At 54.6% G+C, this 15,580-nt stretch overlaps 1 protein-coding gene across 3 annotated transcripts in view; it reads left to right on the top strand.

The window, feature by feature from the left end:
- PPM1F (protein phosphatase, Mg2+/Mn2+ dependent 1F) overlaps positions 1 to 13,897 on the top strand; it is a 30,648-nt gene extending 16,751 nt beyond the window's left edge. For all 3 annotated transcript variants that reach the window (XM_040464692.1, XM_040464693.1, XM_040464691.1), the window contains exons 5-8: positions 505 to 693; positions 3,896 to 4,039; positions 8,463 to 8,556; positions 9,724 to 13,897. In XM_040464692.1, coding sequence (XP_040320626.1) covers positions 505 to 693; positions 3,896 to 4,039; positions 8,463 to 8,556; positions 9,724 to 10,076 — 780 coding nt within the window. In that variant the 3' untranslated portion in view covers positions 10,077 to 13,897. The remainder of the gene's footprint in view (positions 1 to 504; positions 694 to 3,895; positions 4,040 to 8,462; positions 8,557 to 9,723) is intronic.
- The last annotated feature ends 1,683 nt before the right edge of the window (positions 13,898 to 15,580 follow it).

The raw sequence follows: 15,580 nt of genomic DNA, 5'->3' as shown, positions 1-15,580 counted from the left end.
CTAGGTGAGGCAGAGCACTTCCCAGGAGGTCTGAGAGACCCGATTCATCGTCCCATCAGTCCTATTCATTGTCCCATCGTCTGGCTTCTGGGCCAGACCAACCGTGGCCACCTTGCTTTCCCAGCTAAGGGACTGAGGAAGGGGAATGGTCTGCCCAAATCTGTTATAAGGGGAGGCCCCAGGATTCTCTCATTTGCCCCAGACTCACAGTTACTGGGCTCTGCTCTATCTCCAGCACTGGGAGCCGCTGGTACATCGCACTTCATTTTATGCTCCAGCAACTCAGTATAGAAGGTGAAACCAACTCCAGAGAGTTGTCCTTTTCCAAATCTTCCAGTTCCTAATGCTTGAGTCAGGTTGACCTATCTGATGGCAGAGTCCATGCTGATTCTTCCAGACCCACCCCAGTCAGCACCTGGACTCTACCCCCAGACAAAGCCTCTGGCCAGGTCACAGCCTTGGTCAGGGCGAAGTCAGTGTGATTCCCACTGCATTCCCTACCAGGACCCCGTGGACCGAGCCTACTTTGCTGTGTTTGATGGCCATGGAGGGGTGGACGCTGCAAGGTATGCTGCTGTACATGTGCACGCCAACGTGGCCCACCAGCCGGAGCTGCCCACAGACCCCGCGGGAGCCCTCAGAGAAGCCTTCCGGCACACAGATGAGATGTTCCTCTGGAAAGCCAAGCGAGAGGTGAGAACCAGTGAATGGGCCTCATGTGCAGTTTGGGGCCAATAGCCATTAGCATCAGAGAGACCCAGCCCTTGCCAAAGGAAGGAAATCAAAGCAATTGGTGGTGTCAGAAGGCCCTCACTAGGGGCGCCTGGGTTGGGCATCCAGCTTCTGCTCAGGTCAGGATCTCATGGTTCTTGAGTTCGAGCTCCACATTGGGCTCTGCTGACAGCTGGGAGCCAGGAGCTTGCTTCAGATTCTGTGTCCCCCTCTTTCTGCCCCTCCCCTGCTCACACTCTCTCTCTCTCTCTCAAATATAAATAAAACATTTTTAAAAATTATAAAAAAAAAAAAAGAAGGTCCTCACTAAACTCTGTTGGCAATCAAATCACTTCATTCTTATGGTAAAAGGGGGCTTGTTTTCCATTTGAATAAAAGCCGCATAAAGCATGCATCTGGTCTTGCATGCCTGGCCCCACTGGTGGGTGTGCAGGCCTCACAGGGAAGGTCAGTCTATTTTAAAATGTGCCAAGGATTCTCTTTTAGTCAGGGATGGCAAGGTGACAGGCACAAACACCAGCCTTGGAAGAAGAGTTTTATTATTTACAGTGCCCAAGAGGAGACATCACACCATGCAAGGCCATGGGGGCGGGGTGGGGCACCAGGATTGGTCGGGAGGCAGAGGGAGAAAGCACAGCATGACCGGAGCCTTTGCTCTGGCCTCACAGAAGGGCCTGGATGAGGCAGAGCAGGCAAGTCACAAGTTTGGATGGTTTGAATAACCTGATGGACTCTGGACTACAGACAGGGGCAGTCCTCAGCCATCCAGGCCAGGGGAAGCAGCCTGATGGGATAAACAGAGGAGATGGTTGAGGAAGTGGGTTCAGACCAGCTGGCTCGTACATGAAGGTTGCATCCCTGGGGGAAGACATTTCCTGTCCTGGGACAGGCACTCTTTAGAATTAGCAAGTACCCCAGTTTGTCAAAGCATGAGAAAATACAATATGGGGTGCCTGGGTGGCTCAGTCTGTTGAGCATCTAACTTTGGCTCAGGTCATGATCTCATGGTTAGCAAAGAGCCAGCAAAGAGCCTGAAGAGCTGCCAGCAAAGAGCCTGAAGAGCCTGCTTCAGATCCTTGGTCTCCCTCTGTCTCTGCCCTTCCCCCGCATGTGTGTGTGTGCGCGTGCGTGCGCATGTGCGCTCTCTCTCACAAAAATAAACATTTTTTAAAAATTAAAAAGAAAGGAAAATACAAAAAAGAAAGCCCATGATTAATACCTTCCCTTGCTCACCCAGGCAGAGTCTTGGCAAGCTGCTGGTGTCCACTGGGTATATTCTTTCTTTGGGAATTAGAACCATGTAGGGGTGAGGCACTTGTTTCTGAAAGAAGCCATCCAGCCCCTCCTCTGTGAACTTAACCACCCACTGAACCTTACATGCAGAATGCAGAAATTCTGTGGGCCCTCCTAGCAGCCCCATGAGGTAGCTACTAAAATTTTGTCCATTTTAGACTTGGAGAAACTGAGGCTGAGAGAGCTTAAAGGATGTGCCCCAGTTGACATGGCTCGTAGGGAGACTTAGAAGGGGGTATACTGTCCTCAGACACTCTAAGCACGGGCCTCAATGGAAATCAGCAAAGCCATACTTTACATCTTTTTTTTTTTTTTTTTTAGTTTATTTTTTTTATTTTAAAAAAATTTTTTTATGTTTATTCATTTTTGAAAGAGAGAGAGCACAAGCAGGGTTGGGGCAGAGAGAGGCTGGGGGGGGGACGCAGAATCTGAAGCAGGCTCCAAGCTCTAAGCTGTCAGCACAGAGCCTGACGGGCTCGAACTCACGAACCGTGAGATCATGACCTGAGCCGAAATCTGATGTTCAACCAACTGAGCCACCCAGGCGCCCCCTTTTTTTAGTTTTGTTTTTTTTTTAATTTTTTTTTCAACGTTTTTATTTATTTTTGGGATAGAGAGAGACAGAGCATGAACGGGGGAGGGGCACAGAGAGAGGGAGACACAGAATCGGAAACAGGCTCCAGGCTCTGAGCCATCAGCCCAGAGCCTGACGCGGGGCTCGAACTCACGGACCGCGAGATCGTGACCTGGCTGAAGTCGGACGCTTAACCGACTGCGCCACCCAGGCGCCCCAATTTTTTAATGCTTATTTATTTTTGAGAAAGACACAGAGCATGAGTGGGGGAGGGGCAGAGTGAGAGGGAGACACAGAATCCAAAGCAGGCTCTAGGCTCTGAGCTGTCAGCACAGAGCCTGACGTGGGTCTCAAACTCACAGCCCGTGAATTCATGACCTGAGCAGAAATTGGACACTTAACCGACTGAGCCACGCAGGAGCCCCCAGACTTTGCATCTTTTTTTTTTTTTTAATTTTTTTTTTGACGTTTATTTATTTTTGAGACAGAGAGAGACAGAGCACGAATGGGGGAGGGGCAGAGAGAGAGGGACACACAGAACTGGAAGCAGGCTCCAGGCTCTGAGCCATCAGCCCAGAGCCCAACACGGGGCTCGAACTCACAGACTGTGAGATGGTGACCTGAGCTGAAGTCGGACGCTTAACCGACTGAGCCACCCAGGTGCCCCCAGACTTTGCATCTTAACAGAAAACCATACAGCATCTAAAACTACAAAGTGGGAGCCTGGTGCAAAGCTGACATGCCTCAGACCTCCTGGTCACTGTCACCTATGGGAGGTGAGGAAGGCCCTGGAGCTCTGGGCCACCTCCCAAAATAACGATTCACTGAAGCAAGTATTTAAATTAAGTGTATTATTAATTTAAGATAGCTGAATTGGGATGAAATTGACACAGAATAAATTGCACATATTACTAATATACAGTGTACAGTTGGTTCAATAAAAATAAAGTGTACAATTGGATAGGTTTTAGCATTTGTCTACAATAACGGATGTACCCATCACCCCCAAAGAATTTCTTCCCGGCCTTTGTCACCCCACCCTCCCCAGACAACCACTCTGCTTTCAGACGTAATAGACAATAGAGCTTGTGTTTTCCAGAGTTGTAGATAAGCAGGACCACACAGGACGTGCTCTCCTGTCATGCAGCATAACCCTTAGGAGACTGACTGTGCCCTGTGTACTTCTGGAGTCTGTTCCTTTTATCTGACTGAGCACTATTGCAGGAGTCGTTCAGTCTGGACAGGATTGGGCCCACAGTGCCAGCACATGGCTCACCCTCAGCCCTCTCCCTTCAGCGGCTGCAGAGTGGCACCACGGGTGTGTGCGCTTTCATTGCGGGAAAGACCCTGCACGTTGCCTGGCTCGGGGACTCCCAGGTCATCCTGGTGCAACAGGGACAGGTGGTGAAGCTGATGGAGCCGCACAGACCTGAGCGACAGGTAAGGGGCTCCCTCCCTCCATGCCTGGGTCATCCCCGGCCCCGATCGTGCTGGACTGCTCGGGTTAGTGGATGGTCAGGTAGGCAAGGAAGCAAGAGGGGCCCTGCACCGTCTTCGTAGGGAGATCCTGGTGTTCCTCCAGAGGGAGGGTCCTTCTGCCTGATTCAAGTGGCCAGGGGTTTGTCTGTTGGCAAACAGGATTTGTCTGTTGGCGGAGGGGTCCCCTCCCTAAAGTTGGGGCATTAATAGCCAAGAGTCCCATGTAAGCCCTTCTCACCACAGTGACATGGAGCCCAGAGCTGCAGAGGAGAGGCAGGCCAGGACGTGGGGTCAAAGTGCAGGGTCCTGCACTTTGTGCATGTGGGCAAGGGGCGGCTGGCCACCTGGGCTGTGGGGGTGGAGGGCTCCAGGGAGGAGGTGATGCTAAGCCAAGGTCAGAAGGAAGCAGGCTTGGGGCTTCACTGGGTAGAGGCTACACTGGGATCCTGAAGTCACTCAACTGTCTGAGCCTCAGGGTCCTCATCTGGATCTAAGGCTGACATTCCTCCTTGGACCACATCTCACAAAGGTGTCCAGTCTGTCTGTCTCTGTAGGATGGTGGGAGTTTGCATACTGGGAAATGCCCGGGAGCCCTGTCCCTGCTCTGCTTTCCCCACATGTACAGGCCTCCACATCAGCACAGAAAACGCCCCCACCTTCCATAGGGCTATGCAGAGCCCCATCTGTCCGCCATCCTGTGCATGGACATTGAGATTTCTTCAGTCTTTTTCTTTTTTCTTTTTTTTTTTTTTTAACATTTATTTATCTTTGAGAGAGAGCAGAGGAGGGGCAGAGAGAGGGAGATACAGAATCTGAAGCAGGCTCCAGGCTCCTAGCTGTCAGCACAGAGTGCAATGTGGGGCTCAAACTCATGAGCCATGAGATCATGACCCGTGCCAAAGTCGGACGCTTAACTGACTGAGCCACCCAGGCGCCCCGAGATTTCCTCAGTCTTTTTCATGCTAAAGTCCACACAGCACTAGATGACTTTGCATAGCGTTGCATTGTTCTGTGTCAAGTATGTTAACGGTTCCTAGGAATGGAGGGATGAGTCAGGGCACTCCCATTTACAGTCTTGGCACTTTTGCCACACTGCCCTCCTCAGGCTGTATGTCCTCTGGCCATAGCCCCACCGACCAGTCTGAGAGGAAGGAAAGTGGTTATTCAGTTTGCATTTCTCTTACAGTATGAGGCCGAGCATCTTCTCAAACACTTAAGATCATTTACGTTGCCTTCTGTGAGAACCCTTCATTCTTGTCCTTTGCCCATTTGTCTCCTGACCTGTTGCTATTTTTCTTACCAATTTGTAGGCATCTGTTATACACCAGGGAGGTCAGCTCCTTGTCTGCAGGGTGATTTGCAAGTTGCCCCCTGCTTTGTCTTTGTTTATGGGCTTCTGCCTTGTAGACATGTTGGTTTTTATGTAACTGAACGGAGCTGTCCTTTTGTGGCTTCTAGATTTGGAAAGCACTGCAAGGGAGTGTCAGGCCGTGATCACCAAAACAGCCAGGAATGACAGCATTCCTTGGCCTCACTGCAGCTCAGTCTGTGCTAAACCTCCTACATACGCCCTCCCTGTCATATAGAGGAGAGAACTGAGGCTCAGAGAGGTTAAGTAACTTGCCCAGAGCATACCGCCGGGAAGTGGCAGGTGTCCTGTGTCACTCCACTGCCACTGCAGCACTGGGGCATTCGGCACCTGCTCCCTGGTGGACCCTCCTTCCCAGAGATGGGCAGTCAGGTGAAATGCTGCCTAAGTGAGGACTAGCTGCAAGCCTCTGCTCGGGGTGCCTCGCCTGCTCCTGCCCACTCTCATCCCTACAAGCTTGGCGTCCTGTGCCTCCTCTGCAGCCCAGTGAGGACTTTTCTGGCAGTGTCTCCCCAGCAGACATGAGCCCTGCAGAATGACACCACAGCAAAGATCACAGACTGACAGCCATGCTCAGTCCTGGCTCCACCCTTTCCAAGCCTTGAGTGCCTTGTCTGTGAAATGGGGTTCCCAGGAGATAAGAATGGGGTGTCCTGGTGCACATGGGGTGCTGGGACCACAGCCGGCATGGGAGAAGCCTGCCAAAGTGTCTGTTCTTTCATTGATCTGCACCCTACATGGCTACAGAGACTAGATTCCAGGGCCCTCTTGGCCCCTGCCAGCCCCTCCCGGCTAATGAGCCCTGTGATCCCAAGCTTAGCCTGTCACCCACACCCTTTGAGAAGTCATCAAAGACTGGCTCAAAGGTCTCCCACGAAAAATAACCACCATCACACTGGTCACGAGAGTGGGAAACTAGTAACAACCTAGTGAGCCACAGTGAAGGGCAATAAGGGTCTGGCAGCTGCTGAAACCGGCTCTGAGGCACATGTGGGGACCGCATGGCACTCTGCCTTGTTCTGCTGCTGTCTGGACAGAGCCTTGCTGCCACTGGATTCAGTTCAGGCCAACAAACGGTTAGCACCTACTGTGCACAGGACACTTTGCTGAGGCAGTGAGCCTTCCAGCACCTCTCAGACTAACGGGCAGCTGCAAGCCACAGTACTTGGGCAAAGTGTTGGGAGATGTGGAAGAGGGAAATGAGCAGGAAGGAGGCATACAGCCCAATCCTGATGGCAGGTGGGACCCCAGCAGGCCAGGGGTGGAGTCCAGGAGGAAAGGGGAGGTTTAGCCAGGACCAGCCACTGAGAGACCGAGGGCTCCTGCTCCTGTGTCAGGAGGAACTTCACAAGGAATTACTAGAAGCTTCTAGAATGGTCAGACCACCAGAGGGCAAGGTGAGAGCTGGGTCACAAAAGAGGCTGCTGCAGTCACCTGTCCAGCTATGGGGAGGAAGACCTGCCTGGCAAGGCAGCATCAGGAGGGATGGAGAAGAATCCAGGCTTTTGAGGATGGGGAAAGGGCCTTACACTTCTAAGAGGTTGGTGATGCCATTAGCCAGGGGCGCTGGGGGCCAGGGAGGACAGGGTGGGGTGTTCCCTGTGAGTGCAGAGTCTGGAGGGGCGGGTAGGATATCCTGTGATGACAGGCAGGACCGGGGACATGGGCCTGGGGGCTGCATGCTCACAGAGCTGAGACGTGTGTGAGAGCGAGCATGTGGCAGGAGAGTGGGCCTATCCTGTCAGAAGTAGGGAGGTGGGGAGCACAGCAGAGGGGAAACCCAGCAGGAGAGCCTAGGGGTGGCCGAAGCGCAGTGTAGGGCACGATACCTCTGCAGCTGACCTCAGTGCCAGCCGAGCCCAGGAGGAACTGACCACTGCCTGGGCAATGTGCAGGTGAGCGAGACCACTCAGTCAGGAGGCAGAAGGGAGGCCGGAGGGCCATGAGGGGAAATGGCTGGACAGGGCAGCCTCACGGAAGTGGGGGCCCAGGGGCCCAGCTGTGCAGAGCCTTGTATTCGAGTGGGAAATGGCCGTTGATGGGAACCCACTTGGCCACTGGCTCTGGGCTCAACCTTGGAGAAGCTGTTCAGGCTGGTGGAGAGGATAAGGTAGGAGGACAGCTGAGGGGCCTGGTTCAGGTTTCAAACAATCCTGCCAGGTGGCCACGTGTAGCACAGGCTTGGGCTCGTCCCAGCAGCTTGCAAGGAAGAAAGTATTCCCAAGTGAAAGGTGAGACAGCTGGGGGGGGGAGGGTCAGGGGGTCGGTGACTATGGATGGTCTGGCTGTGTTCACCCTATAACTGAGGTAGCCCTTGCTGCAACTGAAGGACGTCTAGGTTATTCATGGTTTCCTGCGGTTCCACTAACGCCTCATCTGGGCGTTGTTTGAGAATCGCAGCCCCCAGCACTTAGAAACCAGCTCAGCTCAGGGCACTTGGGTGGCTCAGTCAGTTTAGCATCTGACTTTGGCTCAGGTTATCATTTCACGGTTCTTGGCTTCGAGCCCCACATTGGGTTCTGTGCTGACAGCTGGGAGCCTGGAGCCTGCTTCAGATTCTGTGTCTCCCTCTCTCTCTGCCTCTCTCCTCTGCTTGCGCTCTGTCTCTCTCTCTCTCTCTCTCTCTCCCTCCCTCTCTCTCTCTCTCTCTCAAAAATAAATAAACATTAGGGGCGCCTGGGTGGCACAGTCGGTTAAGCGTCCGACTTCAACCAGGTCACGATCTCACGGTCCGTGAGTTCGAGCCCCGCGTCGGGCTCTGGGCTGATGGCTCGGAGCCTGGAGCCTGTTTCCGATTCTGTGTCTCCCTCTCTCTCTGCCCCTCGCCCGTTCATGCTCTGTCTCTCTCTGTCCCAAAAATAAATAAACGTTGAAAAAAAAAAAATTAAAAAAAAAAATTAAATAAATAAATAAACATTAAAAAAGAAGAAACCAGTTCAGCTCCACTCAGGCAGCAGCACCTGGCACCCTTCCCCACGGGTGCACCCCAGCCCCCACTCTGGCTGTCCCCCACAGGATGAGAAGGAGCGTATTGAAGCGCTGGGCGGCTTTGTGTCTCACATGGACTGCTGGAGAGTCAACGGGACCCTGGCCGTGTCTAGAGCCATCGGTAAGGAGACGGGAGACAGGGGGCAGGAGACAAAGGCCTCATGCGTGAGGCCCAGGGGCTCACATAGCTGTTGGGGACAGCAGCATCCTGTGCTGATAAAGCACCTGTGGTCTGTGGGGCCGTGGAATCAGACTGAGGAGCCTCTGGTAAATTGAGAGAGTGCAGGTGCAGACATCTTAGAAACTTCTATCTCACACAAATAATCACAGAAGTTAACCCTTACGTGATTATCTCCTCATTAAAACAGTTCCCCAGAAAAACCTACCAGGAGGTCCTTGGTTAACTACTATATGTGCTGAAAGGTCATAAATGAGGATTGTCCTCCCCTCCCCCATTCATGCTGATGATTCCTTTTTCTATCTTTAAAAAAAAAAGAAAAGCAGCCCCCTCTCCCCACAATCCTGTTTTCTCAGCATCCTACAGCTGCTGGGCCTCACTCTGGGCTCCGCAGCCACACTGCTGCCCCCAAGTACCTAGGCAACACTCCATTCCTGCTAACCCCCTTGAGGTGACATGTCTCCTCCCAGCCTCCGGACACACGCCATCCTATCCTTAAGGCCGCCTGCGGTGCCTGCCTTATAGCCCTTCCCCCTGCTGCTGCTGCCTATTGGGTCTCTGGCACATCCCGGTGCGGAAGCAGCAGGATGGGCTTCTCCAAAAGTGGAAGCTCCTTAAAAGGAGGGGGACACCCTAGGCAGTTCTGTGTCAGCGGTGTGGTCTGGTGCACACCCCTGGGCAGGAGCAGAAGGAGGGGGATCAGTGGTTCTGGGCAGTTTGTGAGGAGGGGGAGGTGGTTTCGAGTCGCACTTTAAAGGTAAAGCCACCAGGACTTGCTAACGAATTGGATGTGGGCCCTCAGGGAGAGGGACCTGGGGGAAAGGGAACCTGCAGACCTGAGTATAAGGGAGGAAAAGTGAGGTCCTTTACCTCAGTCATCCCCTCTCTCAGGCCCGGCTCCACTGGAAGTGAAAAGGCTGTTTTGTAGAGCTGACCTCTGGTCTGGCTGGGTTCTAACTCTGCACCCAATAGGTCTGCCACATTGCCCTTAGCACCACATGAAACTATCCAATTTCACTGGTGAACACGGGCGTCGGAAGAGGGTGGCCACAGTGAGGCCCCGGGCCTGGCTGGACTTGGCAACAGGAGGCCTTTCTCTCCTGTGCCCAGGGGACGTCTTTCAGAAGCCCTACGTGTCAGGAGAGGCCGACTCAGCCTCCCGGGAGCTGACAGGCTCTGAGGACTACCTGCTGCTGGCCTGTGATGGCTTCTTCGATGTCGTCCCCCACCAGGAGGTCGCGGGCCTCGTCCAGAGCCACTTGGTCAGGGAGCAGGGCAGCGGGCTGCAGGTTGCTGAGGAGCTGGTGGCTGCAGCCCGGGAGCGGGGCTCCCACGATAACATCACAGTCATGGTGGTCTTCCTCAGGGACCCCCAAGACCTGCTGAAGGGCAGGGCCCAGGGGGTAGGAGACGTGCCCACTGGCCTCGCAGAGCCAGGGACCAATGCTCCACAGAGATGCTAGGAGGTGCAGGCTCCCTGCCCCTACCCCGTAACCCTCCCCCTCAGATGCCTTAGGACCCGACAGGTGATGGTGGACAGTGGGTGCCACCCTCACAGTGCTTTCCCAGGGCCCCAAGTCTCCCGTGCTGCTTGCATTGGCCCATCCTGGTGGCTGTGGAACTGGACTGGGTGGTGGGGGATGTGCCCTGCTCGGACAGGCAGTGGGATGGCCTTGTTCTCTGAAGGAGGCCTAGGGAAGAGACCTCACCAAAGAAAAGACGACCCAAGAAGTGGAGCAGCTCTTGCTCCCAGCCCCATCAGGTAGGGGGCTCAGGTGAGGACCACAGCCAGACCAAAGATGCTGGGCATGTGCATGGGGAAGCAGGATGCTGCATGAGTCCCCAGGCAGACCCAGGAGCCACGGACATTTCCAAGTGCGACCTGGGTGTCCAGCACAGGTTTCTCACTTGCTCCTCACTGGCCGCCACTGGGAGGCTCGTCTCCGCTGACGCACCTGGCCTCCCGAGCCAGCTTCCCAAATTGGGGAGAACGGAGCACCAGGGACCTGGTCTGCAGTGAATGCTCACAGCCCCCAGCCTCCCTGGTTCCCTCCCGTCCCGCACACACCCAGTGAGAGGAAGGTCAGAATGACGACGAGGTGTGTGTCTTCAGTTTGTGGTCTTTTTTTTTTTTTCCAGGACAGTCAAACTCAGAAGCAGTATTTCAGGTTTTTGTCTTTGTTTTGTCAGTGCCAAGGTGACCTGTTGTGTCATGTAACTTAAGCAGAGCTTAGCATTTATTTTATTCTTGGAAACCTTAAGTATTGATTTTTTTTTTTTTTGGAAGAAACTTCTTTTGCAGTATTACTGAATTTTTTTTCCTAAATCAGGATTGAAGCAAACACTTTTCCAGGTGGTGTTAATAAGCCATTCAAGTGCCTTAAACAGCTTTAGGTGAGGCTAGAACGGCCGGGCCTGGGATGGATTCTACTAGGCATGTTTAAGTTTTTACAAGAGCAGGATTTATTTTGTTATAGTGGCATGATTTCAGCTAGAATTCTTCCCACTCCACCTCCTTTCTGCCCCTTTGTGATGCGATTTGCTGCTGACAGTCAGCAAAGCAGCTGAAAGAGCATGAGCTATGCTGCACAGCCTGGGCCAGACCTAGGGGCTCTGGGAGTTCAGGGTGACCATGGCACCTCCCCCAGCCTCCCTACGCACCTCAGTCCTGCTGCCCATGTCTCTGGATGGTCCCCAGGCTGAGGAACTGAGCTCCATGAGCAGGCTTCTCATTTGACTGGAATGTCCTAGAACGTCTCGTGTTGGTAATCGAATTGGTTTCCTTGGGAAACACACTTACGAGGCCTTGGCAAGTCTGGAGGCAGCCTGGGGGGTTCTGGCTCTGTTTGGAATCTGTCCATCCACCTGCCCCACAGCTCCCCAAACCCCTCCTCCTGTTTCTTGCCCACCATGGCGGCGCCCTCTGTTACCTTGCTTTGCCCACAGCCTGACCACCTGGAGGAGAGCTCTACGTTCCCTAGCATGCCCTGGGCAGGTGAGGCTCAGAAGCCACGAAGCTTGGGTGACTCAGGCTACTCACATCCAGTGAGGCAGATATAGCATGTGTGTTGAGCTAGAAGTGGCAGGGCTGGGTGAAGAGTCCGGCAGAGAGGGGTCTCTGTGGGAGGACCCAGGCCTACAGGTCTGGGAAGAGCAGTGGGTGGCTTTGGAGGCTCTTGGAGAATGTCACTGGGAGGTGGGCAGCAGGAGGAAGCTTGGCACTGTGTCCCCCAGGCCAGAATCCACCTGCAGTAGCAAGGATCCAGGAAGGTGGGAGCTGAGAGAGCCTTGGCGGCACTCATCAGCCCGGGGAAGGGCAGACTTGGTAAGAGCCACCCCCCTGAGGCCCGAGGGCTGTGCAGCAGGGAGGGTGGGAGCCAGCTCTGGGCAGGCAGGGGGCCAATGGGGGATGCCGCCCACAGGCTCAGCACTCACCCCTACTCTCACCGCAAGGATGAAGAAGCCAAGATGATGTGGTCAGTGCCATGCTCAAGGGCTCGTGACAGAAAAAGTATCTTAAATGTGGTCACCGCAGTTCAGAGAAGGTTTGGTGGGAGCCAACAATGACCTGGTATTGCCGCACTTAATCTGAAGGCCCTGCTGCCTTCTGGGGGCCAGAAGCCCCCTCTTTGGCCCTTCCCAGCGCAGGGCCGGCAAGAGGTGGCATGTGGCCCCTACCAGCCTGGCTGCCTCTGAGCATGACCTTAACAGAGGAAAGAGGTGTGGGCTTGTTTCTCTCATTTCTTTGCTAATCTTATTCTGGGATTGCCATCAAGAGTGGGGTTTCACCTTTGGAGTCTGGACTCCCCACGTGGTGGTCTGATTCCTGCCCAGACTCAAGGCTCCACCGGGAGATCTCTCCAGGCTCGTCCCAGTGCCCACCCCTCTCGTCTGTGAGAGGCCCTTGCCATCTGGTGCTGCTCAGCCTTGCCTTGAGGCGGAGGGAGCCCTTGTTCCCACTGCGCAGATGCTGGCTTTGTGCAAGCACCTAGGCATAGAGGTCTCTTCCCTCTTGATCAGGGAGGACTGGGAGCCACTGGGCATCTTCAGCCTCTGAAAGTCCTGGCCCACCTCCTTGTCAGGCCACAGTCCCAAGAAGGCCTCTAGCCAGGACCCCAAGTCTAGAAGCCTCAGTCCCCTTCTCAAATCCCCACTTTGCCACTAGCTCATTATATGAGCTGAGCAAGTCGTTGAGCCTCCTTGGGCCCCCTTTTCTCCTTTATAGGACACAGGGTTGCACGGAATCTGTGCAGCAGATCTTGGAATTTTGGAGGTTTGGGGCCCATCGAGGGCAAGCCTGGCACATCCTGGAGAGCTGCTGCCAGTGCTAAGGGAACCCTCCCCCTCTGCTAGCGGGAGGGGTGGTTAAGTATCATTAGTGTTTATTCTTACAATTAAGTGGGTTGGAAAGGAATGGAGCTACAGTTGCCAGCCATATATGGAACACAGAAGCTGGAGAGAGGGAGCCCTGCTTTTACAGGTAGAGCTGATCCCAAGCCAGCAGGAGGAGGAGAGGCAGACAGGCTCAGCTGCCTCCCTCTGCAGGTGTGAGGCTGAAGGGCAGGGCACAGCCAGGGTCTCCCTTGCCTTTTAGTCAAGCTCCCAACCTGCTGAAATCCAGAGGCAGATGCATGGCCTTCCTGACCCAGCTTGTCCTCAGCATCCAGGACTAGGAAAGGGGTGTGCTTTACTGGGGACAGTGATGGGGGCAGGCCTCACTGGGGAAGCACAGGCCCTCTGAGGTCCTGAGCCAGCCTTTGGCCACAGTCCTATCTCCCCCTACCCTTTGAAACCAGCATGTGGCCCTCGTCCCTACTCCTGTAATGCCAGTTCTGAGTTCTGGCTTGGGTGTCTGGCCACCTCAGCAGTAGTCCCAGGGCTTGGGTCACAGCTCTGGCAGTTCCTAGGCCTGGCCCCGACAAGAGCCAAATGGGCACCTTAAGGGCCTGTGCAAAATAAGCTGTTTTTGGGTTAATTCTGCCTGTAGCTCAAAGGAGGCAGCCCCAGGAGGCCCACGCTTTTCGCCGAGGCTCCACAGCTTTGCCAAATGCGCCGAGCTTTGCCATTCACATGCCATGCCAGCCTTGCCAAGGGTTTATTTGTGCGCATCTCAGCAGGGCTTCTGGGAGAGGTGTTCTCTGCAAGGCGCATCTTGTTCCAAGATGGGACTACTATTTCCCCTGTGTGCAGGGGCAAGTCCCAGGAGAAGAGGGCCAGAAACACAGTCTCTTCCCAGGGGTCACTGTGCTCAAGTGTCAATAAACCACGAGTTTTGAAACCCTGTCACCTGAGTCCTGCCTTCTTTTCTCACCTCTCAGCAGCTGGTGCCTGAGTGTCCAGAGTATGTTTAGGAGCTGCTGGGGTGCTGAGAGACCATCTACCAGTCTCCCCACAAAGCCAGCAGACTAATTCAGGAGAAAGCCCTGCTAGCCCACGCCCCTCCCCTCACAGGGGACCTCACACGATTGGGGAGCCCCCAGATGCCTGAAGTGGCCCAGGGACACTGAGGATGAGGACCCCCCTGTGAAAACACTCAGAAGGGAGAAAGCAGGTCAGCATCTGCCAGGTCTCTTGTGCTCCTGGCTGAACTCAGACCCCCAAGGAATAGGAAAACATTCCAAAATGCCTCCATGCAGCCACTGCTGAGCCATGGCCCCAAAATGCTGCCTGAACTCCCCAAAATGTGAGGGGGCACTTGTGCTTTGGGGTTAGTTGGGGCCAACTAGCTGGATTGCTGTATCCCTTCCTCCCCTCCAGCCCGGCCTTGGATGCCGAGCCTTTGTCCCCATTTAGGCCTTGACAGACTAGCTTCTAGTCCCTTCCCAAATCACCCTGAGAGCTTTCCGTGCCCCTCCGGCTCCCAGCCTCATTGCAAGGGAGGCAGCTTTATCTGTCTCAATCATGTCACTGAGAGGGGGCTGGGGCTCCCAACCAGGCCCTGAGCCCCACCCCCCAGCCCCACCTACTCATCCATCTGTCTTCCCCCTGCCCGTTCCCCTCCGCCTCCTTGGAAGCTCCCTGCAGAATCTGCCCAGCAGAACCTCGTTCTTAAGTATATGCTGTCTTGATTGTTCACAAACAAATTGCTTCACGATTCTATATCTCATTGCTATAGCCAGATGGTGGCTCTACACCACCCCCCACCCCACTGTCACTGAGCTTGGGGCCTGGGATAGCACCCTCTCTGGAGCCACAGGGTAGTGGTGGGGGAGACCTGAAGGACTGGGCACCAGGCAGGCAGGGATTGAACGGCCTCTGGGGCAGCTGGGTGTCATTCACCGGCCAGACCAGGCCATCATGGTGGCAGGTAGGGGCTGGGGATATCAGCCAGGCTCTCTGCCAGCAGGGAGACAGACCTATACCCAGAAGCCAAGTCTGGCACAGACAACTGTCTGCCTCCAGGAACGATGAGAGCAAGGTGGTCAAGACTGGGTCTTGTGCCCAGCGGGTAGAGGCCTCAACCTGGAGAAGCAAGTCCAACAGCCAGCAGAGCCAGGGAGACAGAAACTGGAAGCCATCTAGGAGGGCTGATGACTACCTTGCCCCCAGAGTTCCCCTTAGAGGGTCCCAGAACTCCTAGCTACTTCCTTCTGGTCCCACATGGCCCTCCCATTCTCACCAGGCTGGACTGGGGCAGAGAAAGCTAAACCAATCGAGGTCAGGGTGTCAGGCTCACACTCAAAGCCACACTTCATCTTGGGTCTGCTTCTGGGGACTTGGGCCAAAGAAGTCCCAGACATCTGCATGTCCAAGGCCAAGCGGTGGGTATAACCTCAGAGCAGCCCTGGGATTGCTCCAACCTGGGCAGACAGTCCGGGACAAATGCCAGCTCTGGCCACAGCGCAGGGGGCTGTGGTGGCCCCACTGCCCATCCCAGGCAGGCCCCTTAGTCATTATGGCTGTGGCATCAGAGACCACCTCCCCCCGCCCCTCCTCTTCCCTCTCTTCCTCCCCATCCCCTGTTCCT

Source organism: Herpailurus yagouaroundi, unplaced genomic scaffold (genome assembly GCF_014898765.1).
Source record: "Herpailurus yagouaroundi ecotype Mexico unplaced genomic scaffold, PumYag 490, whole genome shotgun sequence".
In the NCBI taxonomy this organism is placed as follows: domain Eukaryota; kingdom Metazoa; phylum Chordata; class Mammalia; order Carnivora; family Felidae; genus Herpailurus; species Herpailurus yagouaroundi.
Note: the sequence above shows the minus strand (reverse complement) of the source record. Positions and strands in the feature narration are given on the sequence as shown.